Source organism: Pleurodeles waltl, chromosome 3_1 (assembly GCF_031143425.1).
Source record: "Pleurodeles waltl isolate 20211129_DDA chromosome 3_1, aPleWal1.hap1.20221129, whole genome shotgun sequence".
Classification (NCBI taxonomy): domain Eukaryota; kingdom Metazoa; phylum Chordata; class Amphibia; order Caudata; family Salamandridae; genus Pleurodeles; species Pleurodeles waltl.
This window is the reverse complement of record NC_090440.1, coordinates 1,226,653,637-1,226,679,965: the sequence shown is the minus strand read 5'-3', so window position 1 is coordinate 1,226,679,965 and position 26,329 is coordinate 1,226,653,637. Positions and strand designations below refer to the sequence as shown.

Sequence of the window (26,329 nt, the reverse complement as noted above, 5' to 3'; positions counted from 1 at the left end):
TGTAAGGCACAGAGGGATTTAAGTGCCGAGAAATGCTCACTTTCTAAAAGTAGCATTTGTAAAATAGTGATATAAACTCCAACCTCACCAGTCAGCAGGATTTTGTATTACCATTCTGGCCATACTAAACATGACCAGTTTACCCCTTTCTAATCAGAATCGACCACTCAAACAGTTTATGGGGGTATTCCTAATGTTAGCCTATGAAAAGGAGCAGGCCTCAGAGCAGTGGAAAATGAATTTAGGAGTTTTCCACTACCAGGACATGTAAAATGCACAGATATATGTCCTGCCTTTTACCTACACAGCACCCTGCCCTCTGGGGTACCTAGGGCCTACCTTAGGGGTGACATATGTAGAAAAAGGGGAGTTTAAGGCTTGGCATGTTTCTTTAAATGCCAAGTCAAAGTGGTAGTGAAACTGCACAAACGGGCCTTGCAATGGCACGCCTGAGACATGGTTAAGGGGTTACTTATGTGGGTGGCACTACCAAAGCTGCAGGCACACTAGTAGCATTCAATCTACAGGCCCTGGGCACGTGTAGTGCACTTTACTATGGACTTACAAGAAGATCAAATATACCAATTGGGTATGAAGCAATGTTACCATGTTTTAGGGGAGAGCGAGCATATGAACTGGTTAGAAGTGGTAAAGTGCGCAGAGTCCTAAAACCAGCAAAAACAGTGTCAAAAAGTGGAGGGAGGCAGGCAAAAAGTTGGGGGTGACCACCGTTAGGCTGCCAGGCCTATCATTCGGTATTCCTGAGTTTGTCTGGCAGGTCATGCATGATAGTCTCTGTTTAGCCTTTTTATGTCTCTCTTCTGCAGGCTTGATTTTCATTTTCTGCTTGCTGAGTCTATGTTCTGATTCACTGTTCTGCAGATTTAGAATGTCTTCTGCTCTGTTTTTCAATGAGGTCTTCTCCACAGTGGTTGGTATGGGGCCTTTTTTTCAGAGGGTGTTACTCTCCCACTGGTTCTCTTGGTTCTTCTGGGATGGTTACAGTACATGGCCCGTCAGGTTTCCGTTGCTGCTAACTTGTATCCCGTAAGAGTGATGTACCCTTCTATATGATGGCTCTTAGTGTCAGGAGAATGTACCTCATGGCCTAGTGGGTAGGATATTTGACTTGCCCCTGAACAATACAGGCGCTAGAGTCACTGGTGCCATCATCATGTATTATATCACAGTGGTAAGAGTCACGAGTCTCTCTACTGCCTCTGCACATGCCTCTGAACATTTTTGGGTCATGAGCCAAAGAAGGACATATCTTCTGAAATACTGTCACTGAGTCAAAAGGTCAGGAAGAGAGTGTTTCTCAAACTAACGTTGAGCCTTGCCCACCAAGAGGTAAACCATTAGTAGCAAATGGTTTACCTCCTGGTGATTCCCTTGTCTGTCTCAGGGTCCTACCTTTATTACACATGCCGTTTTTTTGACACAGGACTCTTCCTTTTTTGTGTTGCCATTAGTTTTTTTGAGTTGTTATCCGGTTCATCTGTAAGTGATAGGATCTAATGGTTCGATCCTACCTGCTCATCTTGAACCCTTCAGTTTTCTTCTCTGTTGATTCTTGGAATCATGGCCTACGGAAGACAACATCCGTTTGTTTTTTGTGAGGTTTCACTTTCATCAATAACAGCACTGGTTTTACGTCTGGACCTTTTCTGTTTTTTTTTTTTTTTACCCAGTATCCATGTTATTGGGTTTCTCTGCTTTGTCTCACAATATAAGGACCAAGACGAGGAAGATAAACGAGGAAGGTAACATGCTGGCTACTCATGGGTAGAATACGGTAATTACTTTCATAATGCTCAATCTGGTGGCTACTCTATGCTCAAATTTCTCACCCTGTCATTCCCCCCAGGCACTAGACTGGACCTGGAAACTCTTGGAATAGCTCCTGAGTGCCGACAGGTGGTGTCATTGGCATCTGTTGAGTCGCCGTCCTGCCTCCAGATGAGACATCACAAGTAGCATATAGGCACCACTCCTGAGGGCAGCTTATACACTTGTCTTTTTCAAATCCTGAGACTTCACAAATGAGCAGTGTGCAAAATCTAGGTTAGAATCACATTAACTCCTAAAGGTCCACTCCACAGAACTCGGAGGAGGGTTGGTGTTGAGGACAGAAAGATGAGTAACTTATGTTTCTGATGTCTAACTCCCAATCGGTAACAGCAGCAAAGCAATACACCTACAGTAAGATGGGCTGTGGTGTAATGGAAAATGATGGGGTTCCCCTACAGAATGTAATGCAGGGCCCTTAAGTCTCCCATATTCCCCAGATATTCATTTGTCTTGGTCTGAATGTGGGCCCCCTGAAAAGCCCCCAGGAGCTGAGAGGGCCTGTGCTACACCCGTAGAGAAAGGTGTGAGTAGTGAAATTTACACAAGGAAGCCCTACAGGACCAAATTACAGAATTGCCTGATGAAAAGAATGGACAAATACATATGTGGCTGCCCTGCAATCTCATAAACAGGGACACCCTGACCCAAGGCTGTAGTTGGTGCCGCTTTAGCCTGGTGGAATGAGCCCGAAGGCATGAAGATGGGTCTTTTTGGGCAATAGCATAACAAAGCTTAATTCAAAACTCTGTCCACTGTGCTAAGGTCCTATTTTGGACCACCTTTCCTTTCTCTGCACTGACAAACCCAACACAGAGGTGATCATCCACCAAGTGCTTTCTAGAACTATCAATGGCCAACCTTGGACCCAACAAGTAAAGCCTCTTCTTTCCTCAACTTCCCTTGAATGAGAAGAACCACACATGGACCTTGACGGGCTGACCCACATGGAAGGGTGACACTATTTTGAGAAGAAAGAATGGATGCATCCTAAGCACCAGCTTATTAAGAAAGAAGTTAGTTTACCGGGACAGACAATGCCTGCAGCACACTGACAACATGTAGAAGTGATTGTAATGATAAACACAGTCCTGCAGAATAGGACCTTCAAGGTACAACTACACAGACGCTCAAAAGAAGCAGGCATTAGGAAAGTGAGAGCTAAATTCAGATTCCACTGCGGAATAATGAAGGGGAGGGGGAGAAACATGTGAAATCCCTTTAAAAAAGGCTTTACATCTGTTGATTGGAACAAAAAGAGTTGGACTGGAGAAACAAAGAAAGGCTGAAAGACCAACAAGTAACCTTTCATAATGTCCACAATAAAGTTTTGCCCAGCCAAAGAGAACAGAAACAAAATGGCATTAAACTGCTTAGCCTGCACAGAACCAAGCTACTTTTTCCTATCACCAGGCAACAAACTTGAGTTAACACTTTTTTGAGTAGACTGACTTTGTGAAAGGGGGACAAGCAGCCTGGATGACATCAATCACCTCCAACAGTGGATCAAAACCTCTCCTCTGGGCCTGCTCAATCTCCTCACATGGAGGTTTGAGTGTCAATCTGCCCTGCACCTGGAGCAACAGAACCTCCCAAAGATGAAGCTAAAGAGTAGGGCAGAACCTGAGAGCTAGCAGTTCCAAGCACCAGGCCCCCGACCAAATCTGGGGCCACCTAAATCAGCTGCCCTCAATCCCCTTGACTTTTTTCAGGAGTCATAAAATCAGTGGCAGATGTGGAAATGTATATACAAGGGCTAAATATGAACAAAGGTGGAATGTGTCCGTTAAAGACCTGCAGCAAGGAAACTCTAGAGAGAAAAATAAAGGAACCTAGGTGCTTTCAGAGACAGCCCAAAACGTTTCTTGATGGCGTACTCTACTAAACAAGATACCTTGTGGTATTTAAGGGTGCGCCAAGCCCCACTGTAGTGGTCAGGCTCGACCTCTGTGTACACTGTGGTGGATGGCCTGACAAAATTTGCCACAACTATTTTGGGTTCTAAGTCCAGTCCTATCTACCAGAAACCTTAATCGCTCCTATTTCTGGTCTTCCTCATCACAATCCTCGATACTCACATTCCATGTTCAGCTGAACTGTCCACAGGGCTGTCAGGTACTTGGTATTTCCGAAAGTATGGCTCAACAAGTTCCTCTTTTTGGCACCCAACGAGGGGGTGGAGACTAGGATAGGAAATGAGTGTAAGTACAGGACTTTAAGTTCAGTAGAGCAGTGGTATAATATTAGGACCCCCGCCCCTCGCAGTGCGGTGGCCCCGAGCACCAGGGGCCCTCTCAGAAGCAAGTAGTCACAAACTGGCCAGCACTGCGTACGGGCCCCTGGCCTTAGAGCTCCTGAGTTGGGGGGCCCTCTATGTACCTTGCAGGGGGGGCACCCTCAAGTTTCGTTGAGCCACTGAGTTAGACCTGGGGTAGGTAAATCCTCCCTGTGTAAAGAGGCAAACTTCACGAAGTAAGGACTGTGATGAGGAAGACAGGGATTCAGAATAAAGAAGAGCATTGGTCCGTAAGTGGAGCATGTGTTTCCATGTACATAATGAAGTTTGGTACCTCTTGCAATAAGGGCTAGCCTCCAAAAACCAGCGGTTAGTTAAAGAATCTGACAAATATAATTAAAATGTACAGTTACACGCCCCACAGCGAGATATGTATTTTTACATTTAGTTGACGATGTTCCTTTCTAGTAGGAGCTATATCTTCCTCTCTTCATTACTCAATAACCTCATCAAGCTCAGCTTCAGGCTCAAGTGCCTTGCATAAAGACAATATAAATTGTAACTAGGGAAGCACTAAGATGTTATTCTGTTTCCAATTATAATATAGTTTCAGGTTATGTTAACCGTTTGTTGATTAAGTAAAATCATACAGTGAAACAAGGACAAACACCAAAACAAACACATTTTTGTAAATATCGTTAAAATCCTTTTTGACAAAACCTTCACATGAGTTTTTAAAATCTAAGACAAGTGATCACATTTATATTAATTAATATATATATATATATATATATATCTATCTATATCTCTCTCTCTCTATATATATATATATATATATATATATATATATATATATATATATATATATATATATATATATATTTGAGCAAAAAAGAACTCTGGGTAGTTCTCAAGTTTAAATGGAGAGCAGCTCCAGTAAGCAGCACCCTGCAACACCAGCAACATTCTAGATTTTCTTTACTCAATGACTATTTATCTAGCAAAGTTCAGCATAACTTTGTTGGGAGGGGATGGAAGGGAGCATGTGCCCCCCCCCCCCCCTCCACAGACTCATTTAATAATGCCCCGGGAAGGTGCTGGACCCTGGGGCTCAAGGAGCCTAGAAGGGGTGCCCTGTGCTTAACAAAATGCCCCCAGGACCTGATCCACCCAGGGGCTCTGTGCAAAACAAGTGCGGGGGCCTGCACTTTTTGTTTTTCTTTTTGCAGCAAATTTTCTATTTGTCGCAAATTGTAGGAAGGTAGCCTATTTCTAGCATTGTTACCCCCACTTTTGACCTGTTTGTGAGTATATGTCAGGGTGTTTTATATGTCTCACTGGGACCCTGCTAGCCATGACCTCAGTGCTCATAGGTTGTGGCATGTATGTGTATCTCTGTGTAGTGCCTAACTGTGTCACTGAGGCTCTGCTATCCAGAGCCTCAGTGCCTATGCTCTTCTCTGTCTTTACAATTGTCACTATAGGCTAGTGACCATTTTCACCAATTCTAATTGGCACACTGGAACACTCTTATAATTCCCTAGTATATGGTACCTAGGTACTCAGGGCATTGGGTTCCAGGAGATCCCTATGGGCTGCAGCATTTCTTTTGCCACCCCTAGGGAGCTCAGACAATTCTTACACAGGACTGCCACTGCAGCCTGAGTGAAATAATGGCCATGTTATTTCACAGCCATTTCACACTGCACTTAAGTAACTTATAAGTCACCTATATATCTAACCCTCACTTAGTAATTTTGCACCTAATCTTCACTAAGTGTGAGGGCACCCTGGCACTAGCCAAGGTGCCCCCACATAGTTCAGGGCAATTTCCCCGGACTTTGTGAGTGCGGGGATACCATTACACAAGTGCACTACAATACCTATATGTAGCTTTACAGTGGTAACTCCGAATATAGCCATGTAACATGTCTAAGATCATGGAATTGGGCCCCCCCCATGCCAAATCTGGTATTGGGGTGCCAATCCCATGCATCCCCGGGGCTCCAGCATAGACCCCGGGTACTGCCAAACCAGCTCTCTGGGTTTTCTCTGCAGCTACCCCTGCTGCCAATCCACAGGCAGGCTTCTGCCCTCCTGGGGTCTGGGCAGCCTTTGGAAATAGGTGTTAGGGGCCTGAGAGGAGTAGCCTCTCCAGGCCTCTGGAAATGCTTTGAAGGGCACAGATGGCACCCTCCTTGCATAAACCAGTCTACACCGATTCAGGGAACCCCCAACCTGCTCTGGTGCGAAACTGGACAAAAGAAAGGGGACTGATCACTCCCCTGTCCAGCACCACCCCAAAGGTGGTGCCCAGAGCTCCTCCAGTGTGTCCCAGACCTCTGCAATCTTGAACCCAGGGGTGTGAGGGCACAATGGAGGCCTCTGAGTGGCCAGTGTCAGCAGGTGACGTCAGAGACCCTGCCGGATAGGTGCTTACCTCTCTAGGTGGCCAATCATCCTCTGAGGGCTATTTAGGGCCTCTCCTGTGGGCTTTTCCTCAGATAACGAATGCAAGAGCTCACCAGAGTTCCTCTGCATCTCCCTCTTTGACTTCTGCCAAGGATCGACCGCTGACTGCTCCAGGACGCCTGCAAAACTGCAACAAAGTAGTATGAAGACTAACAGTGACTTTGTAGAGCCTATTTCCTGGTGGTGCATGCTCTGGGGGCTGTCTGCCTTCACCCTGCACTGGAAGCCAAGACTAAATCTCCAGTGGGTCGACAGAATCTTCCCCCTGCTACTGCAGGCACCAAACTTCTGCTTCACTGGTCCTCTGGGTCCCCTCTCATCGTGATGAGCGTGGTCCCTGGAACACTGGTGCTGGATCCAAGTGACCCCGACAGTCCAGTGGTCCATCTGTCCAACTTTGGCGGAGGTAAGTCCTTGCCTCCCCTCGCCAGACAGTAATCCTGTGTAGCGCGTGAACTGCAGCTGTTGGGGCTTCTGAGCACTTTTGCAAGAAATCCTTTGTGCACAGCACAGCCCAGGTCCCCAGCACTCAGTCCTGCATTGCTCATCTCGCGGAGTTGGCCACCAGCTTCATGGGACCCTCCTTTGTAGTGTTGAGACGACCGCCATGCTCAGTTTTCTTGAACCAGTGTTCAAGTACTTCTGTGGGTGCTGCCTTCTTGTGCATGGGCTCTCTGTGTTGCTGAGGGCCCCCTCTGTCTCCTCTTCCAAGTGGCGACCTCCTGGTCGTTCCTGGGCCCGGGCAGCACCGATTTTCTTCAACTGCGACCTTTGCAGCTAGCAAGGCTTGTTTGCGGTCTTTCTGCATAGAAACAACTCTGAATCCTCCAGCATTCCGTGGCACATCTTCTGTGCAAAGCAGAAGTTCCTGGCATCTTCCGTTGTTGCAGAATCTTCAGCTTCTTGCACCTGAAGGTAGCCATTTTGCACCTTCATCAGGGGTTTTGTGGGCTCCTGCCCCCCTGGACACTTTCGCGACTCTTGGACTTGGTCCCCTTCCTTTACAGGTTCTCAGGTCCATGGATCCGTCTTCAGTGCTTTGCAGTCAGTTGTGGTCTTTGCAGAATCTCCTATCACAACTTTAGTGTGTTTCTGGGGAGGTAACTTTTTTCAGGGTCTTGTGGTGGGGTATCTTGGACACCCTTAGTGTTTTCTTACACTCCCAGTGACCCTCTACACACTACACTAGGCCAGGGGTTCGCATTCCACTTTCTTAGTATATGGTTTGTGTTGCCCCTAGGCCTATTGCATCATATTGTATTCTACAGTGTTTGCACTACTTTTAGAACTGTTTACTTACTTGATTTTGGTTTGTGTGTATATTTTGTGTATTTTACTTACCTCCTGAGGGAGTATATCCTCTGAGATATTTTTGGCACATTGTCACTAAAATAAAGTACTGTTATTTTTAGTAACTCTGAATATTGTGATTCTTATGCTATAGTGCTATATGATATAAGTGGTATAGTAGGAGCTTTGGTTGTCTCCTAGTTCAGCCTAAGCTGCTCTGCTATAGCTACCTCTATCAGCCTAAGCTGCTAGAACACTACAAATCTACTAATAAGGGATAACTGGACCTGGCACAAGGTATAAGTACCATCAGGTACCCACTATAAGCCAGGCCAGCCTCCTACACAAATGCGCTGCAAACATATATATTTTTTTATAAAGTGTTTTTTTTTGCCTGGGGAGGGCCCTCTGGGACCTCAGCACCAGCGATAAGGGGTCAGGGTGACCCTAACCTGGCTCCTTATCCTTTTTTTTAAATCTGTTTTTTTTCTGGGACTAGACTTCACCCGAGTCCCAAGATAGCTGCCAACACTTCCTGGTTGAAGTATTAGCAGCCAATCAGAACTCTGGAGATCTCTGCACAAGCTTGTTATTATTTGCCAATCCTTCGCACCTCTAGATATCTACATGTCTTTCTCTTTTAATATCTCAAAAACTACTGAATGGATTCACACCAAACAAGAAAAAGGCTTCTTTCTAGACCAAAAACTACATTTCTGCCAAATTTGGTGTTGTTCTATCCAGCAGTTCGGGCTGTAGTCATGTTCAAAATCCCTATGGGAATTATAATTTGAAAAGCACTTTTTGACCCCCTTTTTCTCAATCCCCTCTTGACGGATTACCCCAAAAATTCCCATGTACAGCAAGATTCTCAGGATCACTTTTTTGGGAAGATTTCGGGAAAATTCATCAAACAGCGCCAAAGATATAGGCAAGTCAAAAATGCTTATTCTATGGAAACATGGTCCCAACTATAACTTCACACTGGGGACTGGCAGTAGGTAATATATATATTACTTACTGACTTCGTCAGTAGGTAGTTATAGTTAGGACCTAGTTTCCATAGGAAGAGTGTTTTTGTTTTACCAAAAACTTTGGCGCTGCTTGATGAATCTTCTTGAATTGTTCAAAACTTGTACCTTAGTAGATTCAGTTGTGTCTTCAAAGTTTCAGGGTGATCCGTCAAACGGGGGCAGAGAAAAAGGAGGGGGTCCCAAAACACACTTTCCCAATGCATTTTACCATAGGGATATTGAACACAACTGCAGCCCACAATCCAAAGTGCTTGACGGAATTACACCAAATGTAGAAGAAGGCTAGCTCTTGGTCCAAAAAGCATGCTTTTTGTGCTTTGCTGTAATTACGTTCAGTATTTTTTGAGGTACTAGAGTTTTAAAAATATAGATATCAGGGACACAGATCCTCTGCAGATACAACTGTTCCGGGCTGATATCTGATTGGCTGCCAGCACTTCAACAAGGAAGCATTAGCTGCAGCTGAGTCTCACACAATTTATTTTTTTTTTTTTTTAAAAAGGGGCCAGGGTAGGGTCACCCTGAGCCCCTAGCCTTGGTCAAGGGGCCCCTCATGCACCCCTCTAGAGTTAAAAAGCATTTTTTTTTTTTTAAATCTCACCTCCGTGCCCTGGGCTAAATACGAAGTTTATGCAGGGTGGCTGGAGCCCATTCCCCCCCCACCCTGGCAGCTCTGGGGACTGGCAGCTCACCAGGATAATTTATTGCAATTTAAGGGGGGGGGGGGGGCGTTGCTTCCCAGGGCTACATATGAAATTCATGCAGGGGGCATTGCGGCCCCCTGTGCAGCCCCAGGGACCACCATCTCCCCAGGGCAATTCACTACAATTAAGGGGGGCTGTTTGGCCTCCCCGCACATCCTCAGGGACTGCCACCTCCCCGAGGCTGAATATGCAATTTATGCAGGAAGGAAAGGGGCACCCCAGAGCAATGATCTAAAAATATGCAGGAGCACACTTCCTCCTGCGCCCCAGGGACTGCCATCTCCCCGGGGGCAAAATATTTATTTGTAATGGGGGGACCACATGCCCCCCCCCCCCCCTGCTGCCCCAGGGACCACCACTTCCCCGGGGCTGAAAAAAAATAATGCTTGGGGTCCGTCGCAGATCCTCGTCCTCAGTGACCACCACCTCCCAAGGGCTAAGTTAAACACTGGAGGAGGCAACACTGCCCTCCTCGTCAGCCAATAATGGCCCTGGGGACCACCAACCCCAAGGGCCGGCTCCTGCTATGTCCCAGGGTGCCCATCCCAGGATATAGCTGTTTGCTCGGACTTGGCGTGAGAGCTTTGACAGCTCCTGCTGAGTCCCAGCAAACACTCTGCTTCCAGGGAGCAAGAGCTATCAAAATGCTTCCACCCACCGGAAGAAGAGTTTAATCTCTTTACCTGACCCAAAATACAGGCAGGGAAAGAGAGGAACCTAAATGGTCTTGCACACAGGGAGTTGCATGTTTAGCAGCTCCCTGTGTGCAAGAGCAATATCGGCTCCCACAGGAGTTGGGGAGCCGGCTGCAACCGGGGGGCTGAGTCCCCTTCCACCCCGCTGTCCCATTGCACACTGGTTGCCTGGGGGGGCACCCAGGAGACATGGCAAGGCCCCAGGGGATGGGGTCCCTGGGGCGAAAATTGGTCTGGGAAGGGGGGGCCTCCTCCTCAACTTGTTTATGGCTGGGCTGTGGGAGATGGGGTCTTGTGGCCATAATCAGCCCGGGGACAGGGGTCGCGCAGTCACCCACCCCTAGAGCCCATGGCCTGCACTGTCCACCTTAGTAGTATGCAAAGGTTTTCCCACCTTTTGGCAGGATTATGTACAGCTTACCAAGAGGCCCCCAGTGCATTTCCTGCAGATTTTGGTGGCGCGTTCTTCATGCTGAGGAATATGAGGACTTCTCTACAATACAAAGAAGCACTTACGTAAAATAGATAAGAGGGTAGAACCTGGTTTTGTGGAGATTTACATCTTTGCAGTCTTGTTGGCCTCTTTATAGGAGGATTCATGTTATCACAGAATTCTAGAGAAACAGGCAACAGGAACAATCATGATACCAAAATGCACACAAGGTCACTGGTGACATTTCCTTGTGCTGCATTACAGAGCTGTAGTGTAGAACACATACTGGACATTTACCCAAGCAGGCAGAAAGAACTCCACATGGTACATATTTTGTGCAAAGCTGTGGACTCTTGTTGGATAAAAGGGCAAGTGAGGTTCCTTTGTGGGCAAGTGAGGTTCCTTTGTGGTTGAGTCACTCACACAGCTATTGACACACCCACACAGTCACTCACACACCCAGCTACAGACGCACTCAGACACTCGCGCACCCACTCACTCACAGACCCACTCAGACTCACACATCCACTCACAGATCCAACTGAGAGACTCACGCACTCACTCACGACCACTCAGATTCTCACACTCACTCAGACACAGTCAGGCTCACGCACTCACTCACAGACCCTCTCAGAGGCTCACACACTCAGACCCACAGAAACTCACACACCCACTCACTGAGATACTATGACACCTACCCTCACACACACTCAAACCCACATAGACTGGGTGTGAAAGTGTGTCTGGGTGTGAGAGGGTCTCACAACCAGAGACACCCTCTTACACCTATTCCCAAAGCGCGAGAGAAGGTCCTGCAGCCAACCCCTGCTGCGCAAGGCCAAAGGCCGTGCGCTACCCAGGTTTGGGTGGTTATGGGTATGGGCCACTGGACAGGTCCTTGAGCCAATCTGCACTGCGCACGGCCAAAGGCTGTGCACGCCGTGGGGCTGAGTGGTTATAGGGGGTTGGCTGCAGGGCCTGGGTGCAGGCCAAGCCCTGTGGCCAATCCCCACCAAGCATGGCCGAAGGCCATATATGGTGGTGGTTGGAATAACATAGTTAAAATTACTTTAGGTTAAATAAGACACAGAAATGTACTGAAAAAACAAAGGTTAGAGGGACATTATAGTTATGAACTAGAATTAAAATAGCCATAGAAATCCACTGAAAAATCCAAAGGTTACAGGGAAGTTATGGCTAGGTTCTGAAGTTAATCGTACAAAACCTTAGAAATTCAGCAGTTATAGTTAGAGTTATTTCAAGTAACTATAACTTATGCCCTTGCCATGGACTAATTACGCTAGATATTACAGCACTCATGACAACTCTATAACATTATTAAAAATATAAATGAAGCACTAGCAGTCAAATTAATGAAGAAAAAACTGTGAATGGTGGAGGCATGAGTTATAGTTACCTTAGGGCGCGAGTTATAGTTAATTGAAATAAGTAACTAGAACTGCTGAATTTCTAAGGTTTTGTACGAATAAATTCACAAACAAATTATAACGTCTCTGTAACCTTTGTTTTTTTCAGTGAATATATATATATATATATATATATATATATATATATATGGAAACAGATTTCCTTAAATAATTCTGGATGGCCACATTTAAATAGAAAGTCTTTCAGTCCGTGTGCTGTACAATTTTACGGATGGCGCACACATCAAAATCTCTGAAAGCTGGGTAGGCAAGCCTTTTCGGAGGCTAAAGCAAATGAGAGGTAGTATCATACAAACTCGGGTCAAGCCGAGCCTCCCTAGATTGAGGCTTTGCACATTTTTATTCAGCTAACTGAGCAGCGTTTACTTGCCCAAATAAGCTGAGTGACCACTGTATTCATAGAACTGAAAATCCTCTAGGTCACGTGGCATGGGACAGACAGAAACAGAAGCAGCATTGGCGAAGCCAAAAAGTGTGACCTATGCAAAATATATTGGTTTTGTCAGTGTTTTAAAGCTATGTTGCACAGCAGTCCGGCTGCCATACAAGTAAAAAAAAAAAAAAAAAAAAAAAAAAGAATTATTAGAATGCAGCCAGCATTGACCGAGTCACAGCAATTTTATTTTTTTACTTGTTTTTTTACTTGCTTTTATTTTTACTTTCAGCACAGCTCTACAACATAGCTAATAAAACTTTGACAAAACCAATCAATCTTGGATAGGCAAGACCTATTGGCTATGCCAATGCTTGTTGGTTATTGCAGGGACAGACAGGAAAGAGCCAAATGTACAATATGCATCCATTAGCTAAGTCGAGCCTCTATCAATCGCAGCTTGCGGGGGTTAAAAGGGGCGGGCGGCTTGCGGCGGAGGGGAAAATTTGTTATAAAAAATAAAAATAAAAAGTTTAAAAAAAAATAATAATAATTAAAACCTTACCTTCCACGCCACGCCGCTCCTCCGACCCCTCAGCAGGCAAAGGCTCCCAGCCTGCCCTGCAGCCAATCCTAACACTGCATGAAAGCAGCATTAGGATTGGCTGGGGTGTCCAGACAGGGAGCTCCCAGGCAGACTGGGAGTCTGTGTCTGCTCTCCCCAGCCGGGCAACACAGTGCCAGATTGGAGACAGCACAGTGCGCATGTGTGTTTGGCCAGCCCGAGGTGGCAAGCCATACACACATTCGCCCGGATACCTTTCATCACCAATGGCCCCGCCCCTTTAGCAACAAAACAATAATAAACACAGTTTACTATTATTTGTTTGTTAAAGGTTTGCAGCATCTGCTGCTGGCGGAGGGCGACGCTCCCCTGCCATCATGGAGAGGTCGCCGCTGGCCTCTATCTCTGCAAAAGTTTTGCTCCCGGGTGTGGTATAGCAGAATATGGCAGATCTTTCTTTTCAGTCCACTAAAAAGGGATACATTATTGCCGGTGATATGGCATCAGAATTCCTATTATGGGGATGGGAATGTGAGGAGGGGGAATGAACTCGATAGTTAATCTGTCTATATATTTTAATGCATCTCATTTTGATTTCCCCGTCTTCTTTCAAGTGTGATGATAGAAATCTGGAATTGAGGACACACGCAAGTTGTCAGTGGGAAGCAAAGCAGCGTTGCATGAAAATACCAAGCCAGTGCTGCAAATGTCAGTCCCTTTTTGAAGTTTGTCAATCCCAGGTGTTGACAACAACTTCTCATGCAAATGAGCAGCACATGGGAAGCTTTTGGTCACGTTTTCCTCCTTGTCAAAGGGCATGAACTCTAACAGTAGACATATATCTCCATGCTCTGTATTTGTTTACAAAAAAATATAATTAACTAGCCAATGAAATAAATTCTTGTGTGCAGGATTAAAGCAGAGACTTGTGAAAAAAAAAGCTACCTCCGCAAGAATCCATAGTATGATGGTGTGTTGAAAGCAGTGATTAATTTGTAAATAAAAACATGTCGGTACCGAAAGCCCTCCTCTTAAACACAAGGCTGCTGCAATTAAATGTGGGAATAGGGAATACTGAGACAGCGTAATCCTGAAGCCATCTCGGGCACCTCCAATCCATACAAAGCCCACCCCTGTCCATTCAGCTCACTCCAGCAGCTTTCTACTTTCTTCCTTTGTGGCGCTTTTTCGTTTTTCACTTCCTCCGTCTTTCCCATGTATGTCTTTTGCTCGCAGCAAATGCTTGAGGCAGAAGAATAAACCCCGGCCCGCAAAAATAAGTGCCGGTGCTCAGCACTGGAAACAACAAGCACAAAATTAAGCACTGGTTGAATGCGAAGAACTGAAACCAAAATCCTCCTAAAACAAAATATAGCAAGCGAGACTGGCAAAATGAAACCAGCTGCCCCGACCAATAAAAGCAAGAGAAAGAAGAGTGACTAGTAAGCCGACCCATGTAATTAATGAGTGGACTCTAAGCCCCTTTTCAGAAATTTTTTTAAACAGTAGATCGGCAATAAACATTGCATGCGCAGACTGAGGCGAGACCTAAAGAGGGATTTTGGGAGAATCATCATTGTACTTTATTTATGGTTCGTGTTAGTGTAAAGGGAAAATAATTTGATGTTTTCCGTTGTCTTTTTATTTTGCTATGTGAGGGAGCACACTTTACCTTTTACAATTTTGATAGTTAAGAACTAACTCGGATTTTCAGTTATTTTAAGGGGTCTATAATTACGGTTCTCAGTTCTTCTGAAAAAATATCTAATCTTGCCACAAACAAAAATCCCTGTCTTTTGTTGGTTTATTAAATGACCTGGAGTTGCCAACCACTCCATAACTAGCTGGCTGCTGGGTCTGTTATATACTGCTAGCTTCTGCAGCTATCTATAGAGCAGTGTTTTCTGCACATTGTTTCATGTTAAGATTTCCAGGAAGGCAAACGTGAAGTGAAATATTATTGAAAAATTTAAGTGCTATGGGTTTAATACAAAGAAGAAGCAATTACAGGAATCCCTGTCGTGCTCCTCTGCACATGGATATCTTACCACCAGCCCTTCCACTAATAATTAACCTCACTCTTACTATTTTACAAAGCGCTTTGGGGCGATATGTCACACCCACCTTACAGTGCACGTGGAGCCTGGGAGGGGAGCCTGGTGGAGCCGATTACGAATCCTGATTGTGTATTGGCGCTGGTGCGCAGTCTCTTGCAAGAAGTTTAAGCAGCTACATTCCCATTTCCTCCACTAGGGAGGCAAAGTGTGCGCATTGCAGTGAGGTGGGAGCTACATTTCTACATTTGGCCTGGGAGTGTGCAGGAGTATGGGTATTCTGGGGACTGCTGGATCCTAGAGTCACAGAAGCCATGGGTGTGATGATTCCTTGGATTCCTCTTGCCCGTTTGCTGGGTAGTTAAAAGACCCAAGGGAAGTAAAAGTTGGGACAGATGGCTCTGCTCATGGCCAAATGCCGTGTGGCCATCTGATGGCTCGGCATAAGAGAAAGGCCCTGCTTTTAATCAGATAGGCATTCGTATGTGTAGATAAGCAGTTATCGCTAGTTGTTAAACTCTAAGATCACAAAATGTATGCAACTGGTGTAAAAAAAGCTGCCTGATTGGGGAAACTGTGTGACTGATGGGATTGCAGAGTGTTAAGCGCTAAAAACCCAGTGTGGTCCACTGATACAAAAAAAGAGCAAGACTATTAGGTTCATATTTTTTAATGCAGCAAAGTAGGTTGTGAGGAAGTTCTTGGGTATCCTATTTTTAAAGCATTTTATTATAGGCATTGTGCAGCTAGTATTTTAAGCATGTTGGCACTTTTCCAGATATATAATGTAACCTGTGTAAAATGCTGTATGTCATCATGTGTTAAGGGTATAGTAAGCACAGGTATTTGAGCACTTTAGTAGCTAGGCCCATTGGCACTTTTTAGTTATTGTACTGTAAGTTGTGCAAATATGTTTGTATTTGATTGTATAGTATGTGTTTAATATGAATTTTTAATATAGGGTAATGGTTTTAATTAATTATGCACTTCTAAATATAATCCGAATTTTAATTTAGTGAACCATCAATGTTGATCGAACATTGTAGCAGATCTTCTCCCTAAATCAGAATTGATCCCCCCGATAGATCACACTGGAGCTAAATATGCCCACTGTATCCATTTGTACTATTAGATATTTTTTCTTATAGCTTTTTCTGGCATATGGGTCTCCAGCAACATCAGCACTTGTCCTTTACTATCTTCTGAATACGAAACCACATTTGATCTTACTTACATTACATTTTATGTTTTTAGCATGTCTCCCTCAATTGTGCCTTTTTATTTTTGTCAAATAATTTACTGTCCTACAACGTGACATGTGACAACTTTTCTGTGTCTGTTTATCGGTCTCCAATCCTAGCTTCTCTTCACACCCACCTTACATGCCCCATCATCTTGGTTGTACATACCTAGCAATGCAGGCTCCATCCTCGCCATCTTCCCACCTGAAAACCTCTGAATGTGATGACTGGTATTCTTAATGGGAGGAATGTGAAACTTCCGGACTCCTGTCCTACTGGACAGTTTCTCTGCCTACCCTTTCCTTTCTGAATTTTCTGCCCTTCACCCACAATAATCTTGTAAAGTCCTACATTTCGCTGCATTCTACCACTGTATCCTCTGCTGACATTAGAACCGTTCCTCAGTGTTCATTACAAAGCTTCCCGCAGAAATTTGCCAGTCTACCCAAGTGCCACTAAAGGAGGCGCTTCTTCAACATCTATGATTACATGAAGGCATCTTCTCCAATTTGTCAAGCTGGTCAGTGACCCAGCAGACACAGATGCTTAATTCTGGTAGATATTCCCTAATCCTTTTGTTGTTTTGCTTCATCTACTGCAATGTCAGGCATATTGGAAATGTACAGTCTTCTGGTGTTTCATACCTTATTTTTGAACAGGCACTTTAGCAAATATTTTTGCCTTCCAAAGAAAGTCTTAGAAAAAATACAGACATTGTTCAAAGCCTTCCTCCAGTCTTAGATTTAGCCAGAACAACATGGTGCACTTGGACTATGTAGCTCGGGAGCGTTAACGCCATCATCAAGGAATATGGTTTCTTTGAGCAAGGTTGGCACCCACCTAACTGTTTTCCTGTCCTTCAAGGACACGTTCTCCGAACCCTCCTTTCCTTCAGGAACTCCCATTAGTGGGAAGCTTGCTCTGGGAGACCAGCACTCAAGATATTTGAATTTTCATTCCAGAAACTTGTAGCTCTTATCTTCCCTCTCACCTTTTTCTTGCTGTAGTTTGTAGGGCTTTTATATGCCCATAAATACATATACAGGTTAAACGCACCAGTTTTGTCATACATAATATTAACCTTTTCTGTAAGCTACTTAGTCTGCTTCTTTTGTGCCAATTTAATTGCCTTCATTTCTTAGAGAAAGAAACAGCGGCACCTTAACAGATGAATCGGATTCTGGCTTCTTGCCAGGGGAAGGCTAGAGGACTACAGTCTTTTTATTTGGTTTGTCCTGCCATTTTTTGTAACTCTGATTTATCAGCCCCCGGAATTGCTTCTTCTGAGCCTTCCAGGTCACTTGGGATTAACTCAGTTGAATGTTGAGGAGTTATACATCTCAAACGATTTTGTTTAGTACAGAAGTGACATTCTGAAATCTACCTACTCACAGGGCTGTGGGACAAGTTTCTGTTTTATTTAGCACAGCCATCGATTTCTTGCTGGCTCGCTTAAGACTTTCCTGAACCCTTTCAAAACCTGACCTCTTGTCTCTGCTGCCTTTACCACCATCTCTTGAAAATTTTAGGTTTACATTCAGCGAGTTCTGAAAGAGCAGGATCTAATACATTGTAATGTAGTACACAAGCAGGAGTCAGTCTACATTTTTGGTGGATTCATGATTGCTTTGATTTTCTCTCTTAGCCACCTTAGTTGTCTCTCTCGTCTGTTTCTCTGTCCATTGAAGGCAATAACGATCACATAAGAATTTGAAGGCTAAATCCCCTACATCAATTTGTGAAGACACATGGAGGAAGACTTGGGCAGGGCTTGGCAGATGGTCTCCTCAAAATTCGACCCATATTATTTCATGTTGCAGGGGAGCAGAAGGTTTGAACCTTTCTCTGGGTTTCTGAAGAGAAGCACTCTCCATCAAAGCAAGCTTTCCCATATCTTTGGCTTTTGTTTTTTGTGATGCAAATTTGAACTCCAAGATCTCATTTTGCAGGACAGTTGTTCACTTGTCTCTTGCAGATATGTTTTCAACCATTCCATTTCTCTCAGAGTTGGTGTGGTTCTTTCTGCTTCTTCCCCCTTAACTTGCTCTGCTTCTTCATTCGTTTTGTCCACTTCTCTTGTTGCCTCAGTTGCCTGAGATCTCTCTCCAGAAGTAAGCTCATCTGACAAATTAACTTGAGATTCTTTAGCAAACTGAACAGGCACCTTTTTCCATTAGACATCATGATGCACTTGTCTTTGAACAATTCATCCCTTCCCTCTGTTCTCATTTATCTGTAGGATAGCCTAAGCACACTCTTCATTAGTGTCTGTACTGCATGATAGGAGAATAGTAAATGTAGCCATGTAGAGGGAGAGGCAAATCAATGACTGGGATGAAAAAGTACTGATCAAAACACACAGCAACAATAAAAATGAGACTGCACTCCTTTAAAAAGACAAAAATGCATAATGTGTAATGTTTGTTTGTGCAATCGTAGGACCGGGCCCTTGCTGCAGTGCCATCCCCAGACTTTTTGCCTTCTGACCTCTGGTTTAGCTAACCTCAATTTTGCTTGCTTTAGGACTCTGGGCACTTTACCACTGCTAACCAGTTCTAAATTGCATGTGCTTTCTGCTTAAAACATGGTAATATTGGCTTCTCTGCAATTGCCATATTTAATTTACTTACTAGTCCCTAGTAAGGTGCACTACATGTGCCCTGGGTCTGTAAATTAAATGCTACTGGTGGGCCTGCGGCACAGATTGTGCCACCCACTTCAGTAACCCTTCAAACACAACTCAGCATGGCATTGCAGAGCCTGAGTGTGCAGTTTTAAACTGCCATATCGACCTGGCAAGTTAACCCTCTTGCCATGCCCAAACCTTCCTTTTTAATATATATCCCAAGGGTAGGGTGTAGTGTACTTTAAAAGTAGGACATGTACTTTTAGGTTTTCATGCCCTAGTAGTTCAAAACTCTTACATTTGTTTATTGCTACTGCAAAGGCTATCTCCCCCATAGGATAACACTGGGACTGCCTTATTACATTTTACAGTGGAACTTCCAATTGGCAAGAGATGGTAACCCCCCACACCCCAACTTTGGTGTCTAGATTCACAATTTAAAATCACAACCTATGGAAGTTTGATTATAAATTGTAATTCTGAAAATGCTACTTTTAGAAAGTTGGCATTTTCTTACTTTAACCATTCTGTGCCTTCTGCATGTCTCTGAATATACATCTGGGAGGGTGACAGCTGGGCTCTTGTGCATTCCCACCAGACAGCCACACGTGATGGGAGCTTAGGTGTGACTGATGGACCATCGACATCCTGATAGCCCATCTTAGGCAGGATGGGCGGGAGAAGCTGACATTTACACCTGAAAGGCCTGTGTTCTGATTCCTCACAAAGGGCTGTTTAACCCCCTGTAGTAAGTCCAGAGCCAGGGCAAGAAGGGCAGGGACTATGTGCACTTCAAAGACCCTTCTTTGAAGTCTCCCCCACTTCAAAGACACCACTGTGCATAAGTACAGAAACTCAGACACCACTAACTCAGTACACTTGGATATTCTGCCAGGACGACTGCTGTGCTGCTGAAAGGACTGTCACTCTGTTGGACTCCTGCTCTGCTGACCTGCTACCCTTTTGCTGCCTGGTAGTGAGAAGGACTTTACTGAAAAAAACCTCGAACCAGAGCATCTTCAAGAGCTTGCTGGCTTGCCTCCTGTTCTTCTAAAGTCTCAGGGACACAAAAGACTTCCAACACATTTGCTACAGCTCCTGGACCCATCTTCAGCCAGCTCCTGACCCATAAAATGCACCTCTCCAGTCCTGTGCCCTTGAAAGTGGTTTTGTGGCTCCTGAAATCAAGCTTTTGGGCTCTTCAGGAACGGGCCCACTCGCACCTGAACCATGCCGCTTGAATGAAGAATCATGATGAGCCACTGCAAGTTTGCCTCCCCGCACAACAAGCATCACTGACTCCGAGGCTCCAGTCCGCGACGCCTAGCTGATTCTTTACGCCCACAGACTACCAGTAGCCACGCTCTCCTTGCTCCCGGCAAACTTCTTCCTCGGGAACAGGACTCTTGCCTTAACTCTGAGAAGGTAAAAGTTCAGCGGGACTTGTCTGGGACTGTATTCGACCTGCACTCCTTTGCGGTTGGTCTGAACTTTTGGATTTCACCAGGTCTAGCGCGACCAGATAGCTCCAGTTGGCAATTTATGCTTTTAAGCACTATATTGCATTTTACTCTTTCAAAATTCATATTTTAACTTCTACTTACTAGACTTGTGTCATTTTTGTCTTGTTTTATTCATAACATTAAGTTGTATGTTTCTAACCAGGTGTGGTGTCTTTGTTTTACTGTTTGAAGTGTTGCACAAATACGTTACACATTGCCTCCTATGTTAAACCTGACTGCTCTATGTCAAGCTACCAGAGGGTGACCACAAGTTAATTGATGGTGTGAATCTGACTTACTCTGACTAGGACTGTTGTTCCTGCTTGGACAGGGTGCATACCTCTGCCAACCAGAAACCCAATTCTAACAGTAATTAAAGATCATCAACTGTAAAAAACTAAACTCAAAATTGCAGCCCTTTTCCTGAGCTTATAATAATAATATTAGGATTTCTAATGAGTGATAGCAACTTCAAAAGTAGTGTCTATATGATGAATATATATAAAAAAAAATAGTGCACTCACTACTAACTTTTTGCGATTTCAAAGCATTGTAATATTACTTTTGATTTGTTGAACTCCTTTTTCTGCTTCCCAAAAGTACAAGGTTGACCCAACCCAATGAGAATCTAAGCTCTTCACAGCAAGTACATTAGCTGATGTATCTACCCTAAAGCTGAATAAAGAAATGGCAAACTTCAACCACACTTTCTTTCAGGGATCTAGGGAGCAGAGGAGAGCATCAAGTACTGGAAGCATTACGGAACTATGTTGCCATGGTCCAACTCCAAGGGCAATGCCTGGAAGAAAAGTTATCTGTCTGTTAATAGCCAAAAGCCAACCAGCAGGCTTCAACTTATGAACTTTTGTTGTGGACTGAGATCAGGGAAAATTATGAATATGGCAATCTCCCGCTGTAGTCTCTGCTTTACTGATGGCTTAGTAAAAGACTCTTCTTGCTGTGTCCCCCTTTATTCAGAGGAACAAAGACGCAAACCTGGAGACTAAAGTGGTGGTGTTGTACAGAGATATTCCTTTAATGAGCAAGTTAAAGTATCACAGATCTATATGACCACAGTTAATTTGACCTCTCTCCTTCTTTTTGAGTATAGAGAACTATGCATCCTGGTGTTTTAAACTTTCTTCACTGAACGCAATATGCATCTCAACATGGAGCTCTGACTGAGTGCCACAAGCCAATGAGCGGTAAAAGAAACAGCTTACCTTGTAGAGGAATCCAGGGGGCATGACAGTCCTATTAGCAGGGGCACTGCTTTCCACAGTGCCATTCACAGTGGCTGAGAAAGTCTCAACAACAACAGCCGGCAGGGAGCTCTGAGGCTAGAGTTGGAGGAGGGAAAGAAAACATTATAAAACTGGCACTTAAATCTGGATTTTTTTCTCCACTTTCCCTCAAAACACCAAAAGCTCTCAAATACTTTTCTTCAATTGGAATTTGTCAATTAGAGAGAGGACTTGAGAAAAGGAATTTATATATTACCAAACAGCTGGTACACACCTCAACTGTACTGGACTGGAAGGACGACTGACTCGGCTGAGCTGGCATATGAATGTGTCACTTTCGGCTTACAGGAAGATATCAGAAGGTAGAGCAGTGACCTTTTGTCAAATCCTCCACGGACTGCTAGGCAGTCCATGTCACTCTAACCTTTTGAACATTACTCCATCTACTAGAGTCTTTTGTTACACAAATCTTTGTGGTTCCTCAGACCGGTTAGTTCATTTCTGGTTAAGATTGCTCTTTCTCCATTATCCAATTGTAATACTAAGAGCCCAGAGCTGTATATACCATCCCATAATTTGTCTTCTTGTCCTTGCATTTCCTCTGTATTCTTACTTGCAAACTCGGTTTGAAAGGCCTTTCCAAACTCGACCTCTAGTGCTCTGTCTAGTGATATCATTCTGTCCCTCTGCTGTATCTCTGATCGGAGGATGTAGGACAACCAACTAAGCATCACTTCTTCAAGTGCAAGTGAACCTTCTGGAGCAGGGAATTTGGCAAGCTCGCACACCTGCAACAACCCTCTTTGTAAATGTTGTTGGAATCCTACCAAAACTTGTCATCTGCAGTATTTCTAGCTTCTGTCTAACTTGGCAAGGGCTCACGAATATCTCTGGAGAGGGTCTGGGAAGAAGTGCTCCTAATCCACAATTTGCCTTTGAATGGCCTTGCTTGCAAGGCATTGATGCAGCACCCATTTGACTAGATTTTGTACCCGGATCCACAGCTTTAAGGGGCACTGACTGATACTAATTTTATTTCAAATAATAAATGCTCAAATGCAGACAATTATATTTTTCGATTCTTCAATGGCAAAAAAACGAATCGAAATTTTGGAATTTGGAACTATAAATTTAAAGGTTATTGTTAAATATTTACCTTCCAGGATCCCAAAAATTATAAATTTGAAACTGGAAGTTAAACTGACTAAATGTTTTTAAACTTCGTTAACATCCAAATGGTTCCAGTTGTAGGTTTTTAGGAAGTGTTAATAGATGGCCCATTTGTGAAATTATGTTACATACAAACACACCTTTTGTCATTCAGTACGGTGCACATTTGCTGTGAATGAAGTAAGATAACACAAAAAAGGTTTTGACTCAAATGAGTAAAGACACACCGAAATGTAGTACAGTGCACTGTGTCTGGAAAATGCCTGAAAATAAATAGTAAACCTACTAAAAAATCTAAGTACTAAAATCAGGAGGAATTAATAATCATTTCTAGGCATAAGTAATATTATGGGAATCAAAACAAGGATATTTTTCATGAACATTAAAGAGAAATCATAGTAACTCAACTCATCTGCACATTTAGAGATACTCGTGTTTTCCATTAATGATTGATTAATAAATCGGTGAAGAATGCATTTCACAAGGCTATCTTGGGGCATAGCTTGGTCAGTAAGATTGGGGGGCGGGGAGGTTCAGATTTCCCAACAATCACGCAGGCATATGATAAGATACATTATATGACAAGCAGGGTGCGTGAGAGGGATTTAAGGGGCAGTGGAAAGGAAGAGGAATCTAGATTTGTAGGGTTTTGTAAACTAACATTTTGTAAGACTTTCAAAACTGTGTGTGTGCGCCTTCTGGTCTGTCTGCAAGTTCAAATTCCTGGTGAAATCCGACAGACACATCACCATACCTGACTAAAAGCACCTGTACCAAACTATGTCACAGAAAACACTTATTAGAGGGGTATAACACCGCAAACAGCCCCTTGAGGCTATCACAAGGTACCCCGGTAAAAGAGGTCTGTGTGTGCAGTGCGTGGCTATAGGTAGCTAAGACGAGTCTTCGCTGCGCTTACTGTAGCTGTAGCGGGTTCTGGAGCAGTGGTGTCAAGTTTAGGCTGCACTGCATCAGAGGCGCTGGTTGCTGCAGTTTCCGGCCCACTTGCTTCTGTACTCACAGGTGCTTCCTCCACTGGCTGCAACAAAGAAACACACTGATAAATGTCAACGTTGTAAGCAGTAGTGGCTTGCGCTAATTAGAAGGGGAGGGGCAGAGCACGCGGGGGGAACAGAAGAATTAAATAATAATAACAATTAAATAAACACTTACCTCTGCTACCGTGCTGCTCCTCTGCCTCCCCCCATCTCGCTGCAGACAGGCACAGGCTCCCAGCCCGCCATGCACCAATCCTGATGCTGCTTAGAGCAGCGTTTGGATTGGCTGGGAGCGCCCAGCCAGAGCACTCCCAGGCAGCCTGGAGAGAGCCCTGTGCGCATGTGTGTTTGGCTGGCTCTAGACAGCCGGCCAAACACACATGCGCTCTAAGGAGGAGTGCTGTGCACTCCCCCTCATTGCTAGTCACCCCATGGCCCCGCCCCTTCCCCCATAAAACGATCATAAACACAGTTTATGACCGTTTTTTTCTTAGAAAAGTTTTGCAGCTGCCGCCGCTGGCGGGAGAGCGGGGCTGGGTTGTGGGGGGGGAATGCTCCTCCACCCTTATGGAGGAGCCACCCCTGGTTGTAAGACAATACAATAGAAGAGGTAGATTGTGACTTGTGCAGTGCGACCAAGAAGACAATGATGGTATTCTCAGTGTAAGAGAAAGATTATTGCGTAATGAAAATGTGAAGTTAGTTTGGGAAATCTTTAGCCCTAAATGCATGGTTTAATTTCTGAATGTCGCCTAATAGAAAAACTCAGTAGAGGGTCAATGTTCTGGAAGACATTCCCTTACTGCTAGGAAGAAACGCTACTCCAGACATAGTGCTTCAATGGACCAAGGGTTTTCAACTCTATATCCTCTATCATTTTGGACTCTTCAGGGAAACTGGAAGTGAGTGGCTTTTCAAGGGTCAATCAACTCAGATCGATGAAAAAAACTACAGTTTTTGGAGGGAGAGGAAGACTTCCATTGCAGAGTATTACAATGAAATCTAATGAGGCAGTTAGCTTGTCTGGATGGGGAAGTTAATCGAGAGAGAGACACCTTCCAAATGCAGTTGAGATGAGCAATAGGTTACTCTATAATTGGTGCATTTTGGTACCTATATTCCACTTTAACAGGTAGTAAATATATGAATTTTCAAAACCCAGCCTTAATCACAGAAGACCGGAGGACAGCGCTCGTGGTCGGCATCAAGGCAACATCAGCCCTACTTTCAGACAGCCAAAAGCAGGTGACATGGTGCCACAGGTGAATGTGACAAAGCAAAGCCACCGCCTTCACTCCACTATATTGCTTTTAGCTGATGATGAATTCAACCAGAAAATAGAGCGCTGCATGTTTCAAGGGATTGGTTGCACTCCGCTTCTAGCAAGTGCTTTGATCTCATCAAAGGGTACATATGACACTTTATTAAGATGTGAAATAAATCCAATAAAGAAAGAAATTAATTTACTCACTTCAAGTATTTGAAATAGTTTTGAATAAATGTTCGAGAAAGTACTAAGATAGTCTGTTTGTCCAGGCCCTAATTTTTTCACCTAAAGTGATCCACTATTTACTCTCAGCAGGCAGTGCTTAATTTCTAAAAGAATGGGTGCCGGTGCCCAAAGATCTGCTCGGAAGCCCATGGTTGGCACAATTAAATATAGGCATGCTGAATACCAAGGCTGTGTAGTCTTAAACCCACTGTATGCTTCTTGAAATCACTACCAAACCACCTCTCCCAGTTATCTCACTCTTTCTTGCAGGTTCCTGCTTTCTCCCTTTGAGATGGACTTTCTCTTCCTCCTCCTTTCCCTTGTATGTTTTTCCCTCTTGCTCTCGGGAAATGTCTAAAGAGGAAAAAAAGAAGTGCCAGTCCCCAAAAATGATTGCCAGTGGCCCCAACTTAAGTTACCTCATCGTCCTTCCTTGCCCCATTCCGAACACATGGAGTGGATGTGCCCATTCACTCCTCATGTCACCTCTAGAAAGCTACTGCGTGCTTTTCTATGACCCCTTCTCTCCCCCAGAACAACCTGTTCTTTTTTTGTGTTCTCAACGTCTTCCGTCGGGCTGTGAAGGGCTGCCTGGGAAGCCTTAGGAGTTCTTCTTCCTTTGTAACGGTAATGGTTGCTGCGTGGGTGCTGCTTGCTATGTTGTACTCATGGCTGCTTTGGTGCCGCAGGTTGCTGTTTATTGTAGACAGCTGTTTTGCCGGTCGGTCCAGAGTGCTGTGGTGCTTCCAGGTGGCTTTGGCCCAGGTGCCTTCCTGTTGGCTGCATGGTTGCTTCCTCTCTGTTGGGCTGCGGGGGCGCCTTGCTTTCCCCCTGTGAGGGGATGTGTACAGTGCATTGACACGGCAACCCTTGGGGCACCATTGCCGGTGCCTATATTGCCCTG

At 44.5% G+C, this 26,329-nt stretch overlaps 1 protein-coding gene across 24 annotated transcripts in view; it reads right to left on the bottom strand.

Moving 5' to 3' along the window:
- BIN1 (bridging integrator 1) overlaps positions 1-26,329 on the bottom strand; it is a 504,923-nt gene that overhangs the window by 37,700 nt on the left and 440,894 nt on the right. For all 24 annotated transcript variants that reach the window (XM_069224571.1, XM_069224563.1, XM_069224567.1 and 21 more), the window contains 2 exons: positions 23,855-23,974; positions 21,745-21,861 (listed from right to left, as the gene is read on the bottom strand). In XM_069224571.1, the coding sequence (XP_069080672.1) occupies positions 21,745-21,861; positions 23,855-23,974 (237 nt within the window). The remainder of the gene's footprint in view (positions 1-21,744; positions 21,862-23,854; positions 23,975-26,329) is intronic.